Source organism: Narcine bancroftii, chromosome 1, assembly GCF_036971445.1.
Source record: "Narcine bancroftii isolate sNarBan1 chromosome 1, sNarBan1.hap1, whole genome shotgun sequence".
NCBI classification, from domain to species: Eukaryota; Metazoa; Chordata; class Chondrichthyes; order Torpediniformes; family Narcinidae; genus Narcine; species Narcine bancroftii.
In genome coordinates this window covers 165,111,636-165,127,122 of record NC_091469.1, presented here as the reverse complement: position 1 = coordinate 165,127,122, position 15,487 = coordinate 165,111,636, and the positions used below count along the sequence as shown (strand labels likewise).

The window sequence follows — 15,487 nt, the reverse complement described above, 5'->3', positions numbered from 1 at the left end:
GAATTACTTAAAGTGGGATGTGAGTGGAAAGGTTTGAAAACCATTGGCATGGAGAGATGCTGAGGGCAAAGTATTTCACACGGGGGTGGGGGGTGTTTCTGCCGCAGGAAGTGAGAGAAGCAGGAACAATGTTCCAATGACATTTGGACAGGGACATGGGTAGGAAAGGCCTGGAGGGATATGCCCAAATGCATGCAAAGGGGGCAGCTCAGATGGACATCATGGTCAGCAGGAATGATGTGGGCTGAAGGGCCAGATTCTCCTCCAGAACACCCCATTTCATAGTCCCTATTTAACAAAATGACGTGCATTTGTTCCCCACACACAGAGCAATTGAATCAAAACCACCCATTGTGTCGGGACCATGTTTAATTCACTCAGGCAGAGACATGCCAGGATGAGACGGGGCAGTTGGTCAGTGGGATATACTCCGGCCCCCCTCACTCCTGCCTGCACCACTGCTCACCTGAACTGCAACATCATTCTCATTTCCCCAACCCCACCTTGGTGCTTCTCCAGTCCAGTCCCGGTGGGGGGAGGGGAGGGGAGGAGAGGGGACCATCAGTCTAGTCCTGGTTGGGAGAGGGGAAGAGAAGGGACCACCAGCCCAGTTCCGATGGGGGGGGGGGAAGGGGTCCACCAGCCAAGTACCAATAGAAGGGGGACGGGTGGGGGTTTGGGCCTCCATCAGCAGTGGGAGGGGAGGGAGGTGGGTGACATTGGACCACCAGAACAGTACTGGAGGGGGAGGTGGAGAGGTGAACCACCAGGCCAGTACTGGCAGTGGTGGGGGATTTGGGCCACCAGTAGTGTCCCGGATAGATGAAGGGTGTTGGACTCCCTTCCCAGTCCTGGTCTGGGGTAGGTGAGGGGGATCGGACCCATCTGGGTGAGGGGGGGGGTGGGGACTAGTTCTTAGTCCTGGTCCAGGTGAGAGGGGTGGGGATCGGACCCCTGTCCTAGTCAGGGTGGGGAAGATGAGGGATCTTAGAGTCCCATCCTGGTCGGGGTGGGGAAGATGAGGGGTCTAGGACCCCCGTCCCCACTTCGCTCAAAGCTTGCGTTTCTTCCACTCGGGCTCATCGTCCTGCTGCTCCTCGTCGGACTCCGTCGCTGCAAACACGGCGTGCGGCTGCGTCCTGGAACCAGAGGCAAGAGGATCAGTGTGAGTGGCAAGGGAAGTGTCAGAAATAACGGGCAGGGGGAGGGTGTTCATGGGGGCAGGGGGTGCTGAGACACAGCTGGGGACAGGGGTGAGTGGGGGAGGGGAGGACACGGGCGGCAGTGCTGAGATAGAGCTGGGGATCAGAGAGGTGGTGCTGAAGGGAGAATGTGGTCAGCTTGCGTGAGGCGGCTGAGTGAAGACAGATGGAATGTGGAACACAGAATGTTACAACAGTGCAGGCCCTTCAGCCCATAATGCTGTGCTGACCCATGTAAAGCTGCTCCTCATCAATCAACCCTCACAGACCAGAATCCTCTAGTTTCCTGACACCCCTGCGCCTGTGAGCCCTTTCAATGTCCCCACTGCCCCAGCCTCCAGGCACCCACCATTCCATTCCTACCTCTAACATTCCCCTCACCTCCATTAAGTCACCCCTCACCCACTGTCAGGCCAAAAAGTCCCAGCTGTGCTAACCCTGCCTCATAAGGCTTGTTTTCCAATCCAGGCAACGTCCTGGTCAATCTCCTCTGCCCCCTCTCCACAGCTTCCACACCCTTCCTCCGTGTCGCCCAGAATTTTATTGTGCTTGCAGTATTTGACTAATTAGTGAAGCAGTGTACCTTAACCACTCTCTCAACCTGCACGGCAACCTAGAGAGATCCATGGATTTGGACCCCAAAGTCCTTCTGTTCCTCTGCACTGTTAAGAAATCTGTCATTTACCATGTACTCTGCTTTCACGTTCGACCTTCCAAAGTGCATCACTTCACAGCTACGGGGATTGAACCCCATCTGCCACTTCTCCGTTCAAGTCTGCATCTTGTGCCATATCCCGTTCTAACCTACAACAACTTTCTCCACTATCCACAATATCTTCAACATACCCGTACAGAGCTGTAATGTTCTATGTTCTAGTTTTCCCACCGTTGATGCAAGACTCATAGATCATAGACATTGATGAGGGTCGGGCGGTAGATGTGGTCGACGTGGATGTTAGTAAGGCATTTGACAAGGTTCCCCATGGGAGACTTGTTCAGAAAGTCATGAGCCGCGGGATCCATGGAACCTTAGTTGTGTGGATTCAGAATTGGCTCGCTGGTAGAAACGAGAGGGTAGCAGTGGACAGAAAGTATTCTGTGTGGAAGTCAGTGATTAGTGGAGTTCTGCAGGGATCTGTTCTGGGGCCCCTGCTCTGTGATTTTTAAAAATGACCTGGATAAAGGTGTAGAGGGATGGGCCAGAAAGTTTGCGGATAATACGAAGGTTAGAGGTGTTGTGGACAGTGTCAAAGATTGCTGTAGGTTACATCAGGATATAGACAGGATGCAGAGTTGGGTGGAAAAGTGGCAGATGGAGTTCAATCCTGTTAAGTGTGAGGTGATTCATTTTGGAAGGACAAACCAGAAGGCTGAGTACAGTATTAAGGGTTGGCTACTAAAAAGTGTGGAGGAACAGAGGGACCTTGGAGTTCAAATCCATACATCCTCAAGGTTCAAGTGCAGGTCGTTAGGATGGTTAAGAAGGCCTGTGGGATGTTGGGCTTCATTAGTCCAGGAATTGAGTTCAGGAGTAGAGAGCTCATGTTGCAGCTCTGTAAAACTGCTGAGACCACACTTGGAGTATTGTGTTCATTTCTGGTCACCTCATTATAGGAAGGATGTGAAAGCTATGGAGAGGGGGGCAGAGGAGATTCACCAGGATGTTGCCTGGATTGGAAAATAAGTCTAATGAGGCAAGGTTAGCAGAGCTGGGACTTTTCTCTTTGGGGCGTGAAATGCCTTGCCAGGGATGGCGGTGGAGGCTGGAACATTGGGTGCACAAAAGAGACTCTTGGACGGACACATGGATGGAAGGAAAATCGAGGGTTACGAGGAAGGGAGGGTTTAGTTTTGTTTTGTAGGTGTATGTAGATCAGCACAACATTGAGGGCTGAACGGCGTTCTACGTGAAATCAGCCATGAGAGAATGGTGGGGCGGACTCGATGGGTTGAAAGACCTCATTACTTTCCTGCTTTGAGTTGGGCTGAAGGGCCTGTTTCACGTTGTGCACCTCTGACTTTAGGTGGCATTTTAACATCGTTAAAGGAGACCATCAGTGCAGTCATTAGCGAGGATTTTATTGGATGGCTCTCAAAGTTCGGCCATTTGGGTTATGGCAGAGAACAAAAATGTACAGCCATCTGGAGTAGACCTCTCCTTCTGATCAGTCAGGGTCAGATGGAGGAGCAGATCCGTGGAGAAATATCAGTGACTAACAGGCTATGAACATCTGCAAGGTGTGGCGGGCGAGTGGTTAGAATTTTAAAAATGTTCCAGGAGGGTTCTTTTGGGCCAATATGGAAAAGTACAACTGGAGAAGGATCCTATCTCAGCAGGTGAAGCTGGACAGGTGGTTGAAAGGTCCGTGGGAAGGCATTTCAAACATGGTGAGTGTTGAGAGTGCTAAAGGCACAAGGGCCAAACGTCCAACTCCCACTTGACGTCAAAGTGAGAAGTGTAAAGAGTAACAATGTGGGCCCAATGATTTCCTGCACCACTCACTCACTCACTTCACGTAGGCGGGCGCCACCCAGTATGGGTTCTGTTCAGCATCTTTTGCGTGACGCAGGATGGCTTCTCGGGGGTTACTGTCATCTGTTTTATCCAGAGCAATATTCTTCACAATGAAAGACGATAATGTCCCACCGTGAGTTCCAACTCGACCCCCACGACCTGCAATGAATGGAAAGTTCAGTTCCAAACACCTCATCCCCACGTTTCTTAGTAGCCCCTTTTATACAGTCTCTTCAAAGCAGGAATATAGTGTCTTTCTTTATTGCCCCACGCCTTCTGGGTAAAAGATACAAACACAGAATGGGGGGAGGGGGTCATTGTAGTCCCACCTTGAAGCCAGCAGCGGAGGTAATCACAGCGCTGATTAATGATCACAAACTCTCAAAAATACCCAACCACGTAAAATCCTGTCATCTAACTCTGAGACATATACATGTCCTGAGACCAGGGCCTCCCAAATTCCAAATCAAACACAACCTGTGACCCAACACCCATGTCCTCTGAACTCTGACAAACACTTAGTAACAGCACCACCATTAGGCTTAAATCTCCAGGTCACAGTGTCACCCAGTGTGGGAACGGCTCCTTTAGAACAGCCTGCCCTCACTGACTAAAATGTCCCACCCACCTGAGTCCTGCTTGCTGCATCTAGCCCATACATCTCCAAACCCAGCTTAGAGAACACAGAATGGCATTTCAGCCCACGTCTTTGAAATGTCGCTATTGTTCCAGCCTCCACCACCACCCCGGCAATGTATTCCTGGCACCCACTACTCTCTGTGTAAAAACACTTACCTCTGACGTCTCCCCTAAACATTCCTCCCCTCACCTGGACACATGTCCTCTGGTATTTACCACTGTGGCCCCGGAAAAAGGCGCTGGCCGTCCACCCCATCCATGCCTCTCATAATCTGATGGACCTCTATTAAGTCACCTCTCATCTTTCTTCATTTCAAAGAGAAAAGTCCCAGCTCTGCTAACCTAGCCCTCATGAGACACGTTCTCCAATCCAGGCAACCTCCTGGTGAATCTCCTCTGCACCCTCTCCACAGCTTCCACATCTCTCCTGTAATGAGGTGACCAGAACTGAACACAATTAAGTGTGGTCTAACCAGAGATTTATAGAGCTGCAACATCACCTCACGACTCCTGAACTCAATCCCTGGACTAATGAAGCCCAGCATCCCATAGGCCTTCTTAACTACCCTATCCACCTATGGTGCAACCTTCAGACATGTATGGATTTGGTCTCCAAGATCCTTGTGTTCTTCCACCCTGTTAAGGATGCTGCCATTAACCATGTACTCCAGCAAGAAGTTCAACCTTCCTCAATTCACACTAATCCGGATTGAACCCCATCTGCCACTTCTCCACCCAAGTCTGCATCCTTTTTATATCCTATTTTAACCTATGATAATCTTCTAGACTATCCACAATCTTTGTGTCATCTGCAAACCTACTAATCCATTCTTCCACTTCTTAGTCCAGGTCATTTATAAAAATCACAAAGAGCAGGGGCCCCAGAACAGACCAGGGGTCACAGACCTCCGACAGAATATGTTCCATCTACTACTCTCTGCTTTCTACAGGTGAGCCAATTCTGAATCCACATGGTCAAGCTTCCATGGATCCCTTGCCTCACAACTTTCTCTTTTTTTTTTTTTTTAAATTTTTTATTTTTCACACCATAAATCACAATAGCCATGATATACACTTTTTCTTTTCCACACATTTACAGTGACTTTTTCTCCCTCCCCCCTCCCTCCTCCCAAGCCACCCCCCCATCCCCCCCCTCTCATCCATTTTAGTTATACAATCTAGGTTGCATTAATTCAGTTAGACAATGTTGTCATTCAACAAAAATACACCAGAAATTCTACTGAGTCCATTCTTTTCTTTTCTTCTCCTTCCATCAACTTAGGTAATGTTTGTTCCTGGTAGGTTTTCGCTATTGTATTTAATGTAAGGCTCCCATACTTGTTCGAATATTTCAATATTATTTCTTAAACTATATGTTATTTTTTCTAATGGAATACATTTATTCATTTCTATATACCATTGTTGTATTTTCAAATTATCTTCCAATTTCCAGGTTGACATAATACATTTTTTTGCTACAGCTAGGGCTATCTTAACAAATCTTTTTTGTGCATCCTCCAAGTCAATTCCAAATTCTTTATTTTTTATGTTACTTAGGAGAAAGATCTCTGGATTCTTTGGTATATTGTTTTCTGTTATTTTATTTAATATCTGATTGAGATCATCCCAAAATTTTTCTACTCTCTCACATGTCCAAATTGCATGAATTGTTGTTCCCCTTTCTTTTTTACATCGAAAACACCTATCAGATACTGTTGGGTCCCATTTATTTAACTTTTGCGGTGTAATGTATAGTCTGTGTAACCAATTATATTGTATCATACGCAGCCTCGTATTTATTGTATTTCTCATCGTTCCAGAGCATAACTTCTCCCATGTTTCCTTTTTTATCTTTATATTTAAATCTTGTTCCCATTTTTGTTTAGTTTTACCATTTGTTTCCTCATTTTCCTTTTCTTGCAGTTTAATATACATATTTTTTATAAATCTTTTGATTAACATTGTATCTGTAATCACATATTCAAGGTTACTTCCCTCTGGTAAACTCAAGTTGCTTCCTAATTTATCTTTCAAGTAGGATCTCAGTTGGTAATATGCCAGCGCTGTATCTCCCGTTATATTGTACTTATCTCTCATTTGTTCAAAGGATAAGAATCTACTTCCTGAAAAACAATTTTCTATTCTTTTAATCCCTTTTTTTTCCCATTTTCTAAAGGCAAGGTTGTCTATTGTAAAAGGGAGTAGCTTATTTTGCGTCAATATTAGTTTTGGTATTTGGTAATTTCTTTTATTTCTTTCTACATGAATCTTCTTCCATATATTGAGGAGATGGTGTAATACTGGAGAAGTTCTATGTTGTACCAATTTTTCGTCCCATTTATATAATATGTGTTCAGGTATCTTTTCCCCTATTTTATCTAATTCTAGTCTCGTCCAGTCTGGTTTTTCCCTTGTTTGATAAAAATCTGATAGGTACCTTAATTGTGCGGCTCTATAATAATTTTTGAAGTTTGGCAATTGTAAGCCTCCTTGTTTATACCATTCTGTTAATTTGTCTAGTGCTATCCTCGGTTTCCCCCCTCTCCATAAAAATCTCCTTATTATTTTCTTTAACTCTTTGAAGAATTTTTCTGTCAGTTGTATTGGCAATGCCTGAAATAAGTATATTATCCTTGGAAAAATGTTCATTTTAATACAGTTTATCCTTCCTATCAGTGTTAGTGGTAGCTCTTTCCAATGCTCTAAATCGTCCTGTAATTTTTTCATTAGTGGATTGTAATTGAGTTTATATAATTGGCCTAGATTTTTGTTTATTTGCACACCTAGGTATCTTATTGCCTGCGTTTGCCATCTGAATGGGGATTCCTCCTTAAATTTTGAGAAATCCGCGTTATTCATAGGCATTGCTTCACTTTTATTTACGTTTATCTTGTATCCCGACACTTCTCCATATTCCTTCAATTTCTTATATAGTTCTTTTATTGATAGTTCTGGTTCTGTTAAGTACACTATCACATCATCCGCAAACAGACTGATTTTATATTCCCTGTCTTTTATTTTTATTCCTTTTATATTATTATCTCTTCTTATCGATTCTGCTAGTGGTTCTATAGCTAGCGCAAACAATAATGGTGATAGTGGGCATCCCTGCCGCGTTGACCTGCTTAAGTTAAATTGCTTTGATACATGTCCATTTACTGTCACTTTCGCTAACGGTCCCTTATATAATGCTTTAATCCAATTAATATACTTCTCCGGTAAACTGAATTTTTGCAATACTTTGAACAAGTAATTCCATTCTACTCTGTCGAAGGCCTTCTCTGCGTCTAAAGCAACTGCTACTGCCGGTGCTTTATTTCCTTCTACTGCATGAATTAAGTTAATAAATTTACAAATATTGTCTGTTGTGCGTCTTTTTTTGATAAATCCAGTTTGGTCTAAATTTACCATTTTCGGTACCTGTTCTGCTAATCTGTTCGCTAATAGTTTAGCTATTATCTTATAATCTGTGTTTAGCAGAGATATTGGTCTATATGACGCTGGTGAGAGTGGATCTTTCCCTTGTTTTAGTATCACTGTAATTATTGCTGTTTTACATGAATCTGGTAAGTTTTGTGTCTCATCAATCTGGTTGATTACATCCAGGAGGGGCGGTATTATTAGGTCTTTAAATGTTTTGTAGAATTCTATTGGGAGTCCATCCTCTCCTGGTGTCTTATTATTTGGTAAATTTTTTATTATCTCTTGTATTTCTACTGTTCCAAATGGTTCTGTTAATTTATTTTGTTCCTCTATTTGTAGTTTTGGTAGTTCAATTTTAGTCAAAAATTCATCTATTTTCCCTTCTTTCCCTTCGTTTTCGGTTCGGTATAATTGTTCATAGAATTCTCTGAAGTTTTCCTTAATTTCTTTTGGATTATATGTAATTTGTTTGTCTTTTTTCCTTGTTGCCAAGACCATTTTCTTAGTTTGCTCTGTCTTAAGCTGCCATGCTAGGATTTTGTGTGTTTTTTCCCCTAGTTCATAATATTTCTGTTTTGTCTTCATTATATTCTTCTCCACCTTATATGTTTGTAATGTTTCATATTTTATTTTTTTATCCGCCAATTCTCTTCTTTTGGTTGTATCTTCCTTTATTGCTAATTTTTTTTCTATGTTTATTATTTCCCTTTCCAACTGCTCTGTTTCCTGATTATAGTCCTTCTTCATCTTGGTTGCATAACTTATTATTTGCCCTCTAATGAATGCTTTCATTGCGTCCCATAGTATAAACTTATCTTCCACTGATTCCGTATTTACTTCAAAGTACATTTTTAATTGTTTTTCAATAAATTCTCTAAAATCCTGTCTTTTAAGTAGCATGGGGTTTAATCTCCATCTATACATTCTTGGAGGGATGTCTTCTAGCTCTATTGCCAATAACAGGGGTGAGTGGTCCGATAATAGTCTAGCTTTATATTCCGTTTTCCTAACTCTCCCTTGTATGTGGGCTGATAACAGGAATAGGTCTATCCTTGAGTATGTTTTATGTCTAGTCGAGTAGTATGAGTATTCCTTTTCTTTTGGGTTTTGTTTCCTCCATATGTCCACAAGTTTCATTTCTTGCATTGATTTAATTATAAATTTGGTTACTTTGTTCTTCCTGTTAATTTTTTTCCCCGTTTTATCCATATTTGGATCCAAATTCAGATTGAAATCCCCTCCTATTAGTATGTTCCCTTGCGTATTAGCTACCTTCAAAAAGATATCTTGCATAAACTTTTGATCTTCTTCGTTAGGTGAATATATATTAAGTAGATTCCAAAGCTCTGAATATATCTGACATTTTATCATAACATATCTCCCTGCTGGATCTATTATTTCCTCTTCTATTTTAAATGGCACATTTTTGCTAATTAATATAGCCACTCCTCTTGCTTTTGAATTATACGATGCTGCTGTTACATGTCCTACCCAATCTCTCTTTAATTTCTTGTGCTCCAATTCAGTTAAATGTGTTTCTTGGACAAATGCTATATCTATTTTTTCCTTTTTCAGTAAATTTAGTAGTTTCTTCCTTTTAATTTGGTTATGTATTCCATTAATATTTAGAGTCATATAGTTCAGCGTAGCCATTTTATATTTTGTTTATCTTCTCTTTCCGTTTTTCCATCATTACCTTTCCTCCTTTTCCATTTCTGTTTTCTTATTTTCAACTCTTTACCAGACAACATTCCTACAACATCCAACATTTTCCTTATTCTCCTATTTCTATCTTCTTTATCCCCAATCTCCCCTTCCCCTCCTGAGTTGCCCTTTATCCCTTGTCGGACAACCACATCTCCCCTCTCCATTTGGATTTGCGAATCCACTCGCAAGCGTCAACTGATTTTGCAGTGACCGCTCTTTTCCCCCCACCCAGCCCCCCCCAGAAAAGATTTCGTTTTTTATATGTCACAAAGGTCACTCTTTTAGTTCCCTCCTTATTCTCTCTATTCCATTACCTTCCCTTATTAATTCTTGTCTATACTCTCTATGTTTTCCTCTAATTACAGATATTTTCACATATGCCCATTGTCTCTATTCACTCTTATACCTCTTTACCCGCATACATATCAATCGTGGTCATTTTTACCCTCCTTACCCGTCTTCATCCCTCAGTCTATTTTTGTCTTTACCCACATACATATCAATCGTGATAATTTTTGCTCTCATTACCCGTCTTCATCCCTCAGTCTATTTTTGTAATTGTTCTGCAAATTTTCGTGCTTCTTCTGGATCCGAGAATAGTCTGTTTTGTTGTCCTGGAATAAATATTTTCAATACCGCAGGATGCTTCAGTGTAAATTTATATCCTTTCTTCCATAAAATCGCTTTTGCTGCATTGAACTCTTTTCTCTTCTTTAGGAGTTCAAAGCTTATATCTGGATAAATGAAGATTTTTTGCCCTTTATACTCCAGTGGTTTGTTGCCCTCTCTTACTTTTTCCATTGTCTTCTCCAGTACCTTTTCTCTTGTAGTATATCTTAGGAATTTTACTACAATAGATCTTGGTTTTTGTTGTGGTTGTGGTTTAGGGGCCAATGCTCTATGTGCCCTTTCTATTTCCATTTCTTGCTGTAGTTCTGGACATCCTAGGGCCTTAGGGATCCATTCTTTTATAAACTCCCTCATATTCTTGCCTTCTACATCTTCCTTAAGGCCCACTATCTTTATGTTATTTCTTCTGTTATAATTTTCCATTATATCTATTTTTTGGGCTAGTAATTCTTGTGTCTCTTTAGTTTTTTTATTAGATTCCTCCAATTTCTTTTTTAAGTCTTCTACCTCCATTTCTGCTGCTATTGCCCGTTCTTCCATCTTGTCCATTTTTTTCCCCATTTCTGTTAAGGTCATATCCATTTTATTTATTTTCTTTTCTGTGTTGTTTATTCTTCTTCTTAAATCATTGAATTCCTGTGTTTGCCATTCTTTAAATGACTCCATGTATCCTCTAACAAGAGCAAGTACCTCCTTTACCTTGCCTATCTTTTCTTCTTCTATTTCCCTGTACTCTTCCTCTTCCTCTTCTTCTTCCTCTAGGTTGACCATCTGTTGTTTCTTTGCTGCCCTTTCCTCCTCTTCTTTCTTGTTTCTATTGTCTTCTGTGGTCTCTTCTTGCTGCAGGTGTTCTGCAGCTGTCGTTACCGGCTGTGGAGATCGACTCCCCAGCTGGTCCCCCCTCCCGTCGGTGTGTTTTTTTTCATGCGCATCGCGCATGCGCGACTCCTCGCGCATGCGCGGTTGCGCACTTTTACTCGGCTCTGTGAGCCATTGTTGTAGTTCTCTTTCTACCGACCTGAGGTAGTGGGGTCTTCTCTCCACAGCGGGCCTCTTCGGACAGGTAAGGCCTTCACCTTTTTCCTCCGTTGTCTTCTCTTCCTCTCTTCTTTCCGTTGATTTTGATTTTTCTCCTTTTGTCTCCATCTTCTTTCCACCTTTATATTCACTTTTCTTTAACTTGTATTTCTGTGCCTTTGTATTTTCTCTTGTTTTTCCCGACTTTTCTGGAGAGGGCTGGAGTTCACCGTCCGGCCACTACTCCATCACGTGACTCCGCCTCACAACTTTCTCAATGAGTCTCCCATCAGGGACCTTGTCAAAGGCCTTACTAAAATACATCGACCGCCCTACCTTCATCAATTTCTTTTGTTACTTCCTCAAAACACTCAGTAGGGCTTGTGAGGCATGACCTTCCCTTCACAAAGCCCTGCTGACTATCCCGGAGAAGACTGGACTTCTCCTAATGCTCATGTTCCTGTCCCGAAAAATCCTCTCCAATAGTTTGCCCATCACTGGTCTGTAATTTGAAGGATTCTCCCTGTTACCTTGTTTTAAACAAGAGAACCACATCTGCCATTCTGCAGTGGCCCCAGACACCAGCCACCAGACTGGGTTTCCCCTCCGGAGCCTGCACACTCTCTGCAGTGTCTCACAGTCTCTCTCAGTTTCTATCCCCACTCATTTCCCCCCCCTCCCCATTGGGCATCTGTGGACTCATTCCCTGCCATGGCCTCCTTGGTGATCCCCTGGGCCCCCCCCACCCCCCTTCCTATTGTAACCGCTAACACTCCTCACAGACCTCCGACACAGTGATGTATGTACTGTGTGTGCACCATGATCTGGAGAGACACTGTTTCATCATGTGGTACACGTACAATCAGGTGGTTGTGAACATTAACTCTTTCCATATCCAGGTTCTCTCTGAGCTCTGCCCACCCTGCAGCACACTCTCAGCCACAGACAATGCATCAGGTGGATGTTACCTGGCCCAGAGACCGGAGGTTCAGGTTTATGGGATTTCACAGGATCAAGGCGATCTTTCTCTAGTTGTTTCCTGGTACTCTTCTGCCTCGGCTCCCGGAACATGGGCAGAGCATGTGCTGAAAGACAAAATAAACAACCGTTTCACAGTGAATGGCTTTCCTTTGCAGAGACCGTAACCCAGGCACTGTTGGCGAGTGAGACAGTGAGGGATGTGCAGTGTGTGTCACACGAAGCCCATCCTCACAAAAACAACCCCTTCGGAGATGGCACAGAATGCTCCAAATGAGATTTCACTAAAAGCCAGAAAGATTGCACCACTCTTGCTCCACAACTGCCAGGATGAAGGCTGATGTACAACATTTCTTCCAAACCCACAATTATCTGCACCATGTTAAAGAGCCCACTTGGTACATTTACTAGTTTCTCACAGTTTAAGTATTCTAGTTCACTCAACTTCCCACACAGGAAACATCTTAACAAGATAGAGAGAGGGCAGAGATTAACTAGGATGTTGCCCGGACTTCAGGAACTGTGTTACAGAGAAAGGTTCAATAGGTTAGGACTTTATTCCCTGCAGCGGAGAAGAATGAGGGGAGATTTGATCGAGGTATTTAAAATGATGAGGGGGACAGACAGAGGAAATGTAGGTCGCCTTTTCCACTGGGGGTAAGTGAGATACAAACCAGAGGTCATGGGTTAAGGGTAAAAGGGGAGAAGTTTAGGGGGAACATCGAGGGAACTTCTTCACACAGAGAGTAGTGGGGGTGTGGAACGAGTTGCCAGCTGAGGTGGTGAATGTGGGCTCAATTTTAACATTGAAGAAGAGTTTGAACAGGTACATGGATAGGAGGGGGATGGACTGGGTGCAGACCAGTGGGACTAGGCAGAATAATGGTTTGGCACAGACGAGAAGGGCCGAAGGGCCTGCATCTGTACTGTAGTATTCCATGGTTCTAAGCTGCTCTACTTCCTTGCCCGTTCCCTGCACCTGACTGGAGACATTCCAAACTGCCACATTCCTACTTTCCCTCCTGACCTGGTATTGTTCATAAACCTCTTTATGGAATGTTATTTTGCAAACCCTCTCAACCTCTGATCCATCCGCATTGAGTTCCTGGTTCTCCTGGAGCCAGCACATCAAGGCATCCAAGAAGAAGGCATGCTGACAGCTCTATCTTCCAAGGATATTTGGCTTGTCATCCAATGCTCACTGAAACATCTGCAGGTTTGCAATGGAAAGCGTACTGCCTGATTGCATGCCGGCCTGGTTTAGGAATAGAGCAGAATCAGGTTTATCGTCATGAACATATGTCATGAAATTTGTTATTTTGCTGCAGCAGTATTGTGGAGAACAAGGTGCAAAAATTATTACAAATTACAATTCCATAAAGATTTGAAAGAAATGTTTGCAATGAAGAGAAAAAGTGAGGTCGTGTCTGTGGTTCACTGTCCGTTCAGAAATCTGATGGTGGAGCGAAAAAAGCTGTTTTTGTAATGTTGTGTGTGTGACTTGAGGCCCCTGAACCTCCTTCCTAATGATAGCAGTGTGAAGTGGGCATGGCCTGGGTGGTGAGAGTACTTGAGGACAGAGGCCGCATTCTTGAAGTACCACCTCTTAAAGATTTCCTCAATGGAGTGAAGGTTTGTGCCCACGATGGTGCTGGCCGAGTTCACAACTCTCTGTAGTCAGGGAAGCCAAGGGTATTCCTGACAACAACTTCTGTGAGGAGTACATCCACCTGCAGCTCATGACAAACTGTGTTAGGGAATTGGAGCAGACATTGGATGAACTCCGGATCATTCGGGAGACAGAGGGGTGATAAACAGGAGTTACACGTACACTATGAGTCAGGAGGAGGGTAGATGGGTGACAGTCAGGAGAGGGAAAGGGAACAGGCAGGCAGTGCAGGCTGTTCCCCATAATAACGAGTATACCATTTTGGATACTGTTTGTGGGCAGGGAGTAGGGCGGGAGACCTATCAGGAACAAGCCCTGGAGATAGGTCTCTGACACAGATTTTGGTCCTGTGGTTCAGAAGGGAAGGGAGAAGAGGTGAGCTGTAGTGATAGGGGTTTCTATAGTTAGGGGACAGATAAGAGGTTCTGTGGAGGAGATCGAGTATCCCGGATGGTACGTTGCTTCCCTGGTGCCAGGGTCCGAGATATCTCAGATCGAGTTCACAGCATTCAGGAGGGAGGGTAAGCAGCCAGATGTCGTGGTCCTTGGGTAGGAAGGCTAAGGTAAAGGAGACAGAGGGAAAAGAGAGAAGAGAGAGACAGCTCCAGGAAAGGCCTCGTGGAGGCTGGGGACAGGCGTGACTAAATGAAGACTGAGATTAGTTATGTTTTTTAGACTGCAATGTCAGGAAATCATAGAAAAAAATTAACATAATTACTGCCCATGTGGGCATTCACACTGGGCCACATTTTAGACTGCAAGTCCCTGAGTGCAACAGTCCTGATGGTTGGACATGCAGTAGAGTGGATGACCATCAATGAATTTTTCTGGTAAGATTTACCCTGCAGGATTCTTCCAAAAAGTTGTAGGGGACCCGCGGGGTAAATTGCAGGGCAGGAATTGACTCCACATTCCTGCACATTCCTTTTTAGACTGCCTGCGTAGCGGCAGTTACAGGCCTGCAGTCTAAAAACCATTAGTGTTCATGCCGTCCGGTTGGAGGGCGCCCAGAAGGAAGATGAGGTGCTGTTCCTCCAATCTGTGGTTGTCTCAGTTTGACAGTGCACAAGACCATGGACTAACACGTCAGCAAGGGAATGGGACTGGGAGATCCTTGCTATTGTGGCAGACAGAGACAAGGTGCTCAACAAAGCGAGATCCCAGTCTGCCCGACGAAGAAGAGACCAGTGGGAGTACGGGATGCAGTAGAGGACCCCTGCAGATTCACACAGGAAGTGTTGCTTCTCTTGATAGGAGTGTTTGGGGCCCCGAATGGGGGTGAGGAAGGAGGTGTGGGTGCAGGTGGAGCATCTCCTGTGGTCACAGGGGTTGGTCCCAAGGGGACGATGGGTGGGGAGGGAAGAATGGACAAGGGAGGCATGGAGAGAGCGGTCCCTGTGGAAGGAAGAGAGGGGAGAAGGGGGGAATATATGTCTGATTATGGGATTACATAGTAGATGGCACAAATGGTGGAGGAAGATGTGTTGGATGCAGAAGCTGGTGGTTGTTATATATAGAGAATTTAGGTTAAAATGGCTTAAGTTAAAATGTGATGATTAATCATAAAAAGGGAAGCCAGAACGGACAGGGAGTTTACTAGCAGCCAAGGACAAAAGGTTCAGCTGGATATTTTTTTAAACATATCTTTCCATGGTCATAGTGAGAGACATGCAGGAGACAAAAGATTGATAAGAAGGGTGAGAAACA

General features: G+C 43.9%; 1 protein-coding gene across 2 annotated transcripts in view; it reads right to left on the bottom strand.

Moving 5' to 3' along the window:
* Positions 1–351: 351 nt before the first annotated feature.
* LOC138735916 (WD repeat-containing protein 70) overlaps positions 352–15,487 on the bottom strand; it is a 95,432-nt gene continuing 80,296 nt past the window's right edge. For both annotated transcript variants that reach the window (XM_069884584.1, XM_069884592.1), the window contains exons 16-18: positions 12,102–12,218; positions 3,714–3,876; positions 352–1,139 (exon numbers count right to left, since the gene is read on the bottom strand). In XM_069884584.1, the coding sequence (XP_069740685.1) occupies positions 1,052–1,139; positions 3,714–3,876; positions 12,102–12,218 (368 nt within the window). In that variant the 3' untranslated portion in view covers positions 352–1,051. The remainder of the gene's footprint in view (positions 1,140–3,713; positions 3,877–12,101; positions 12,219–15,487) is intronic.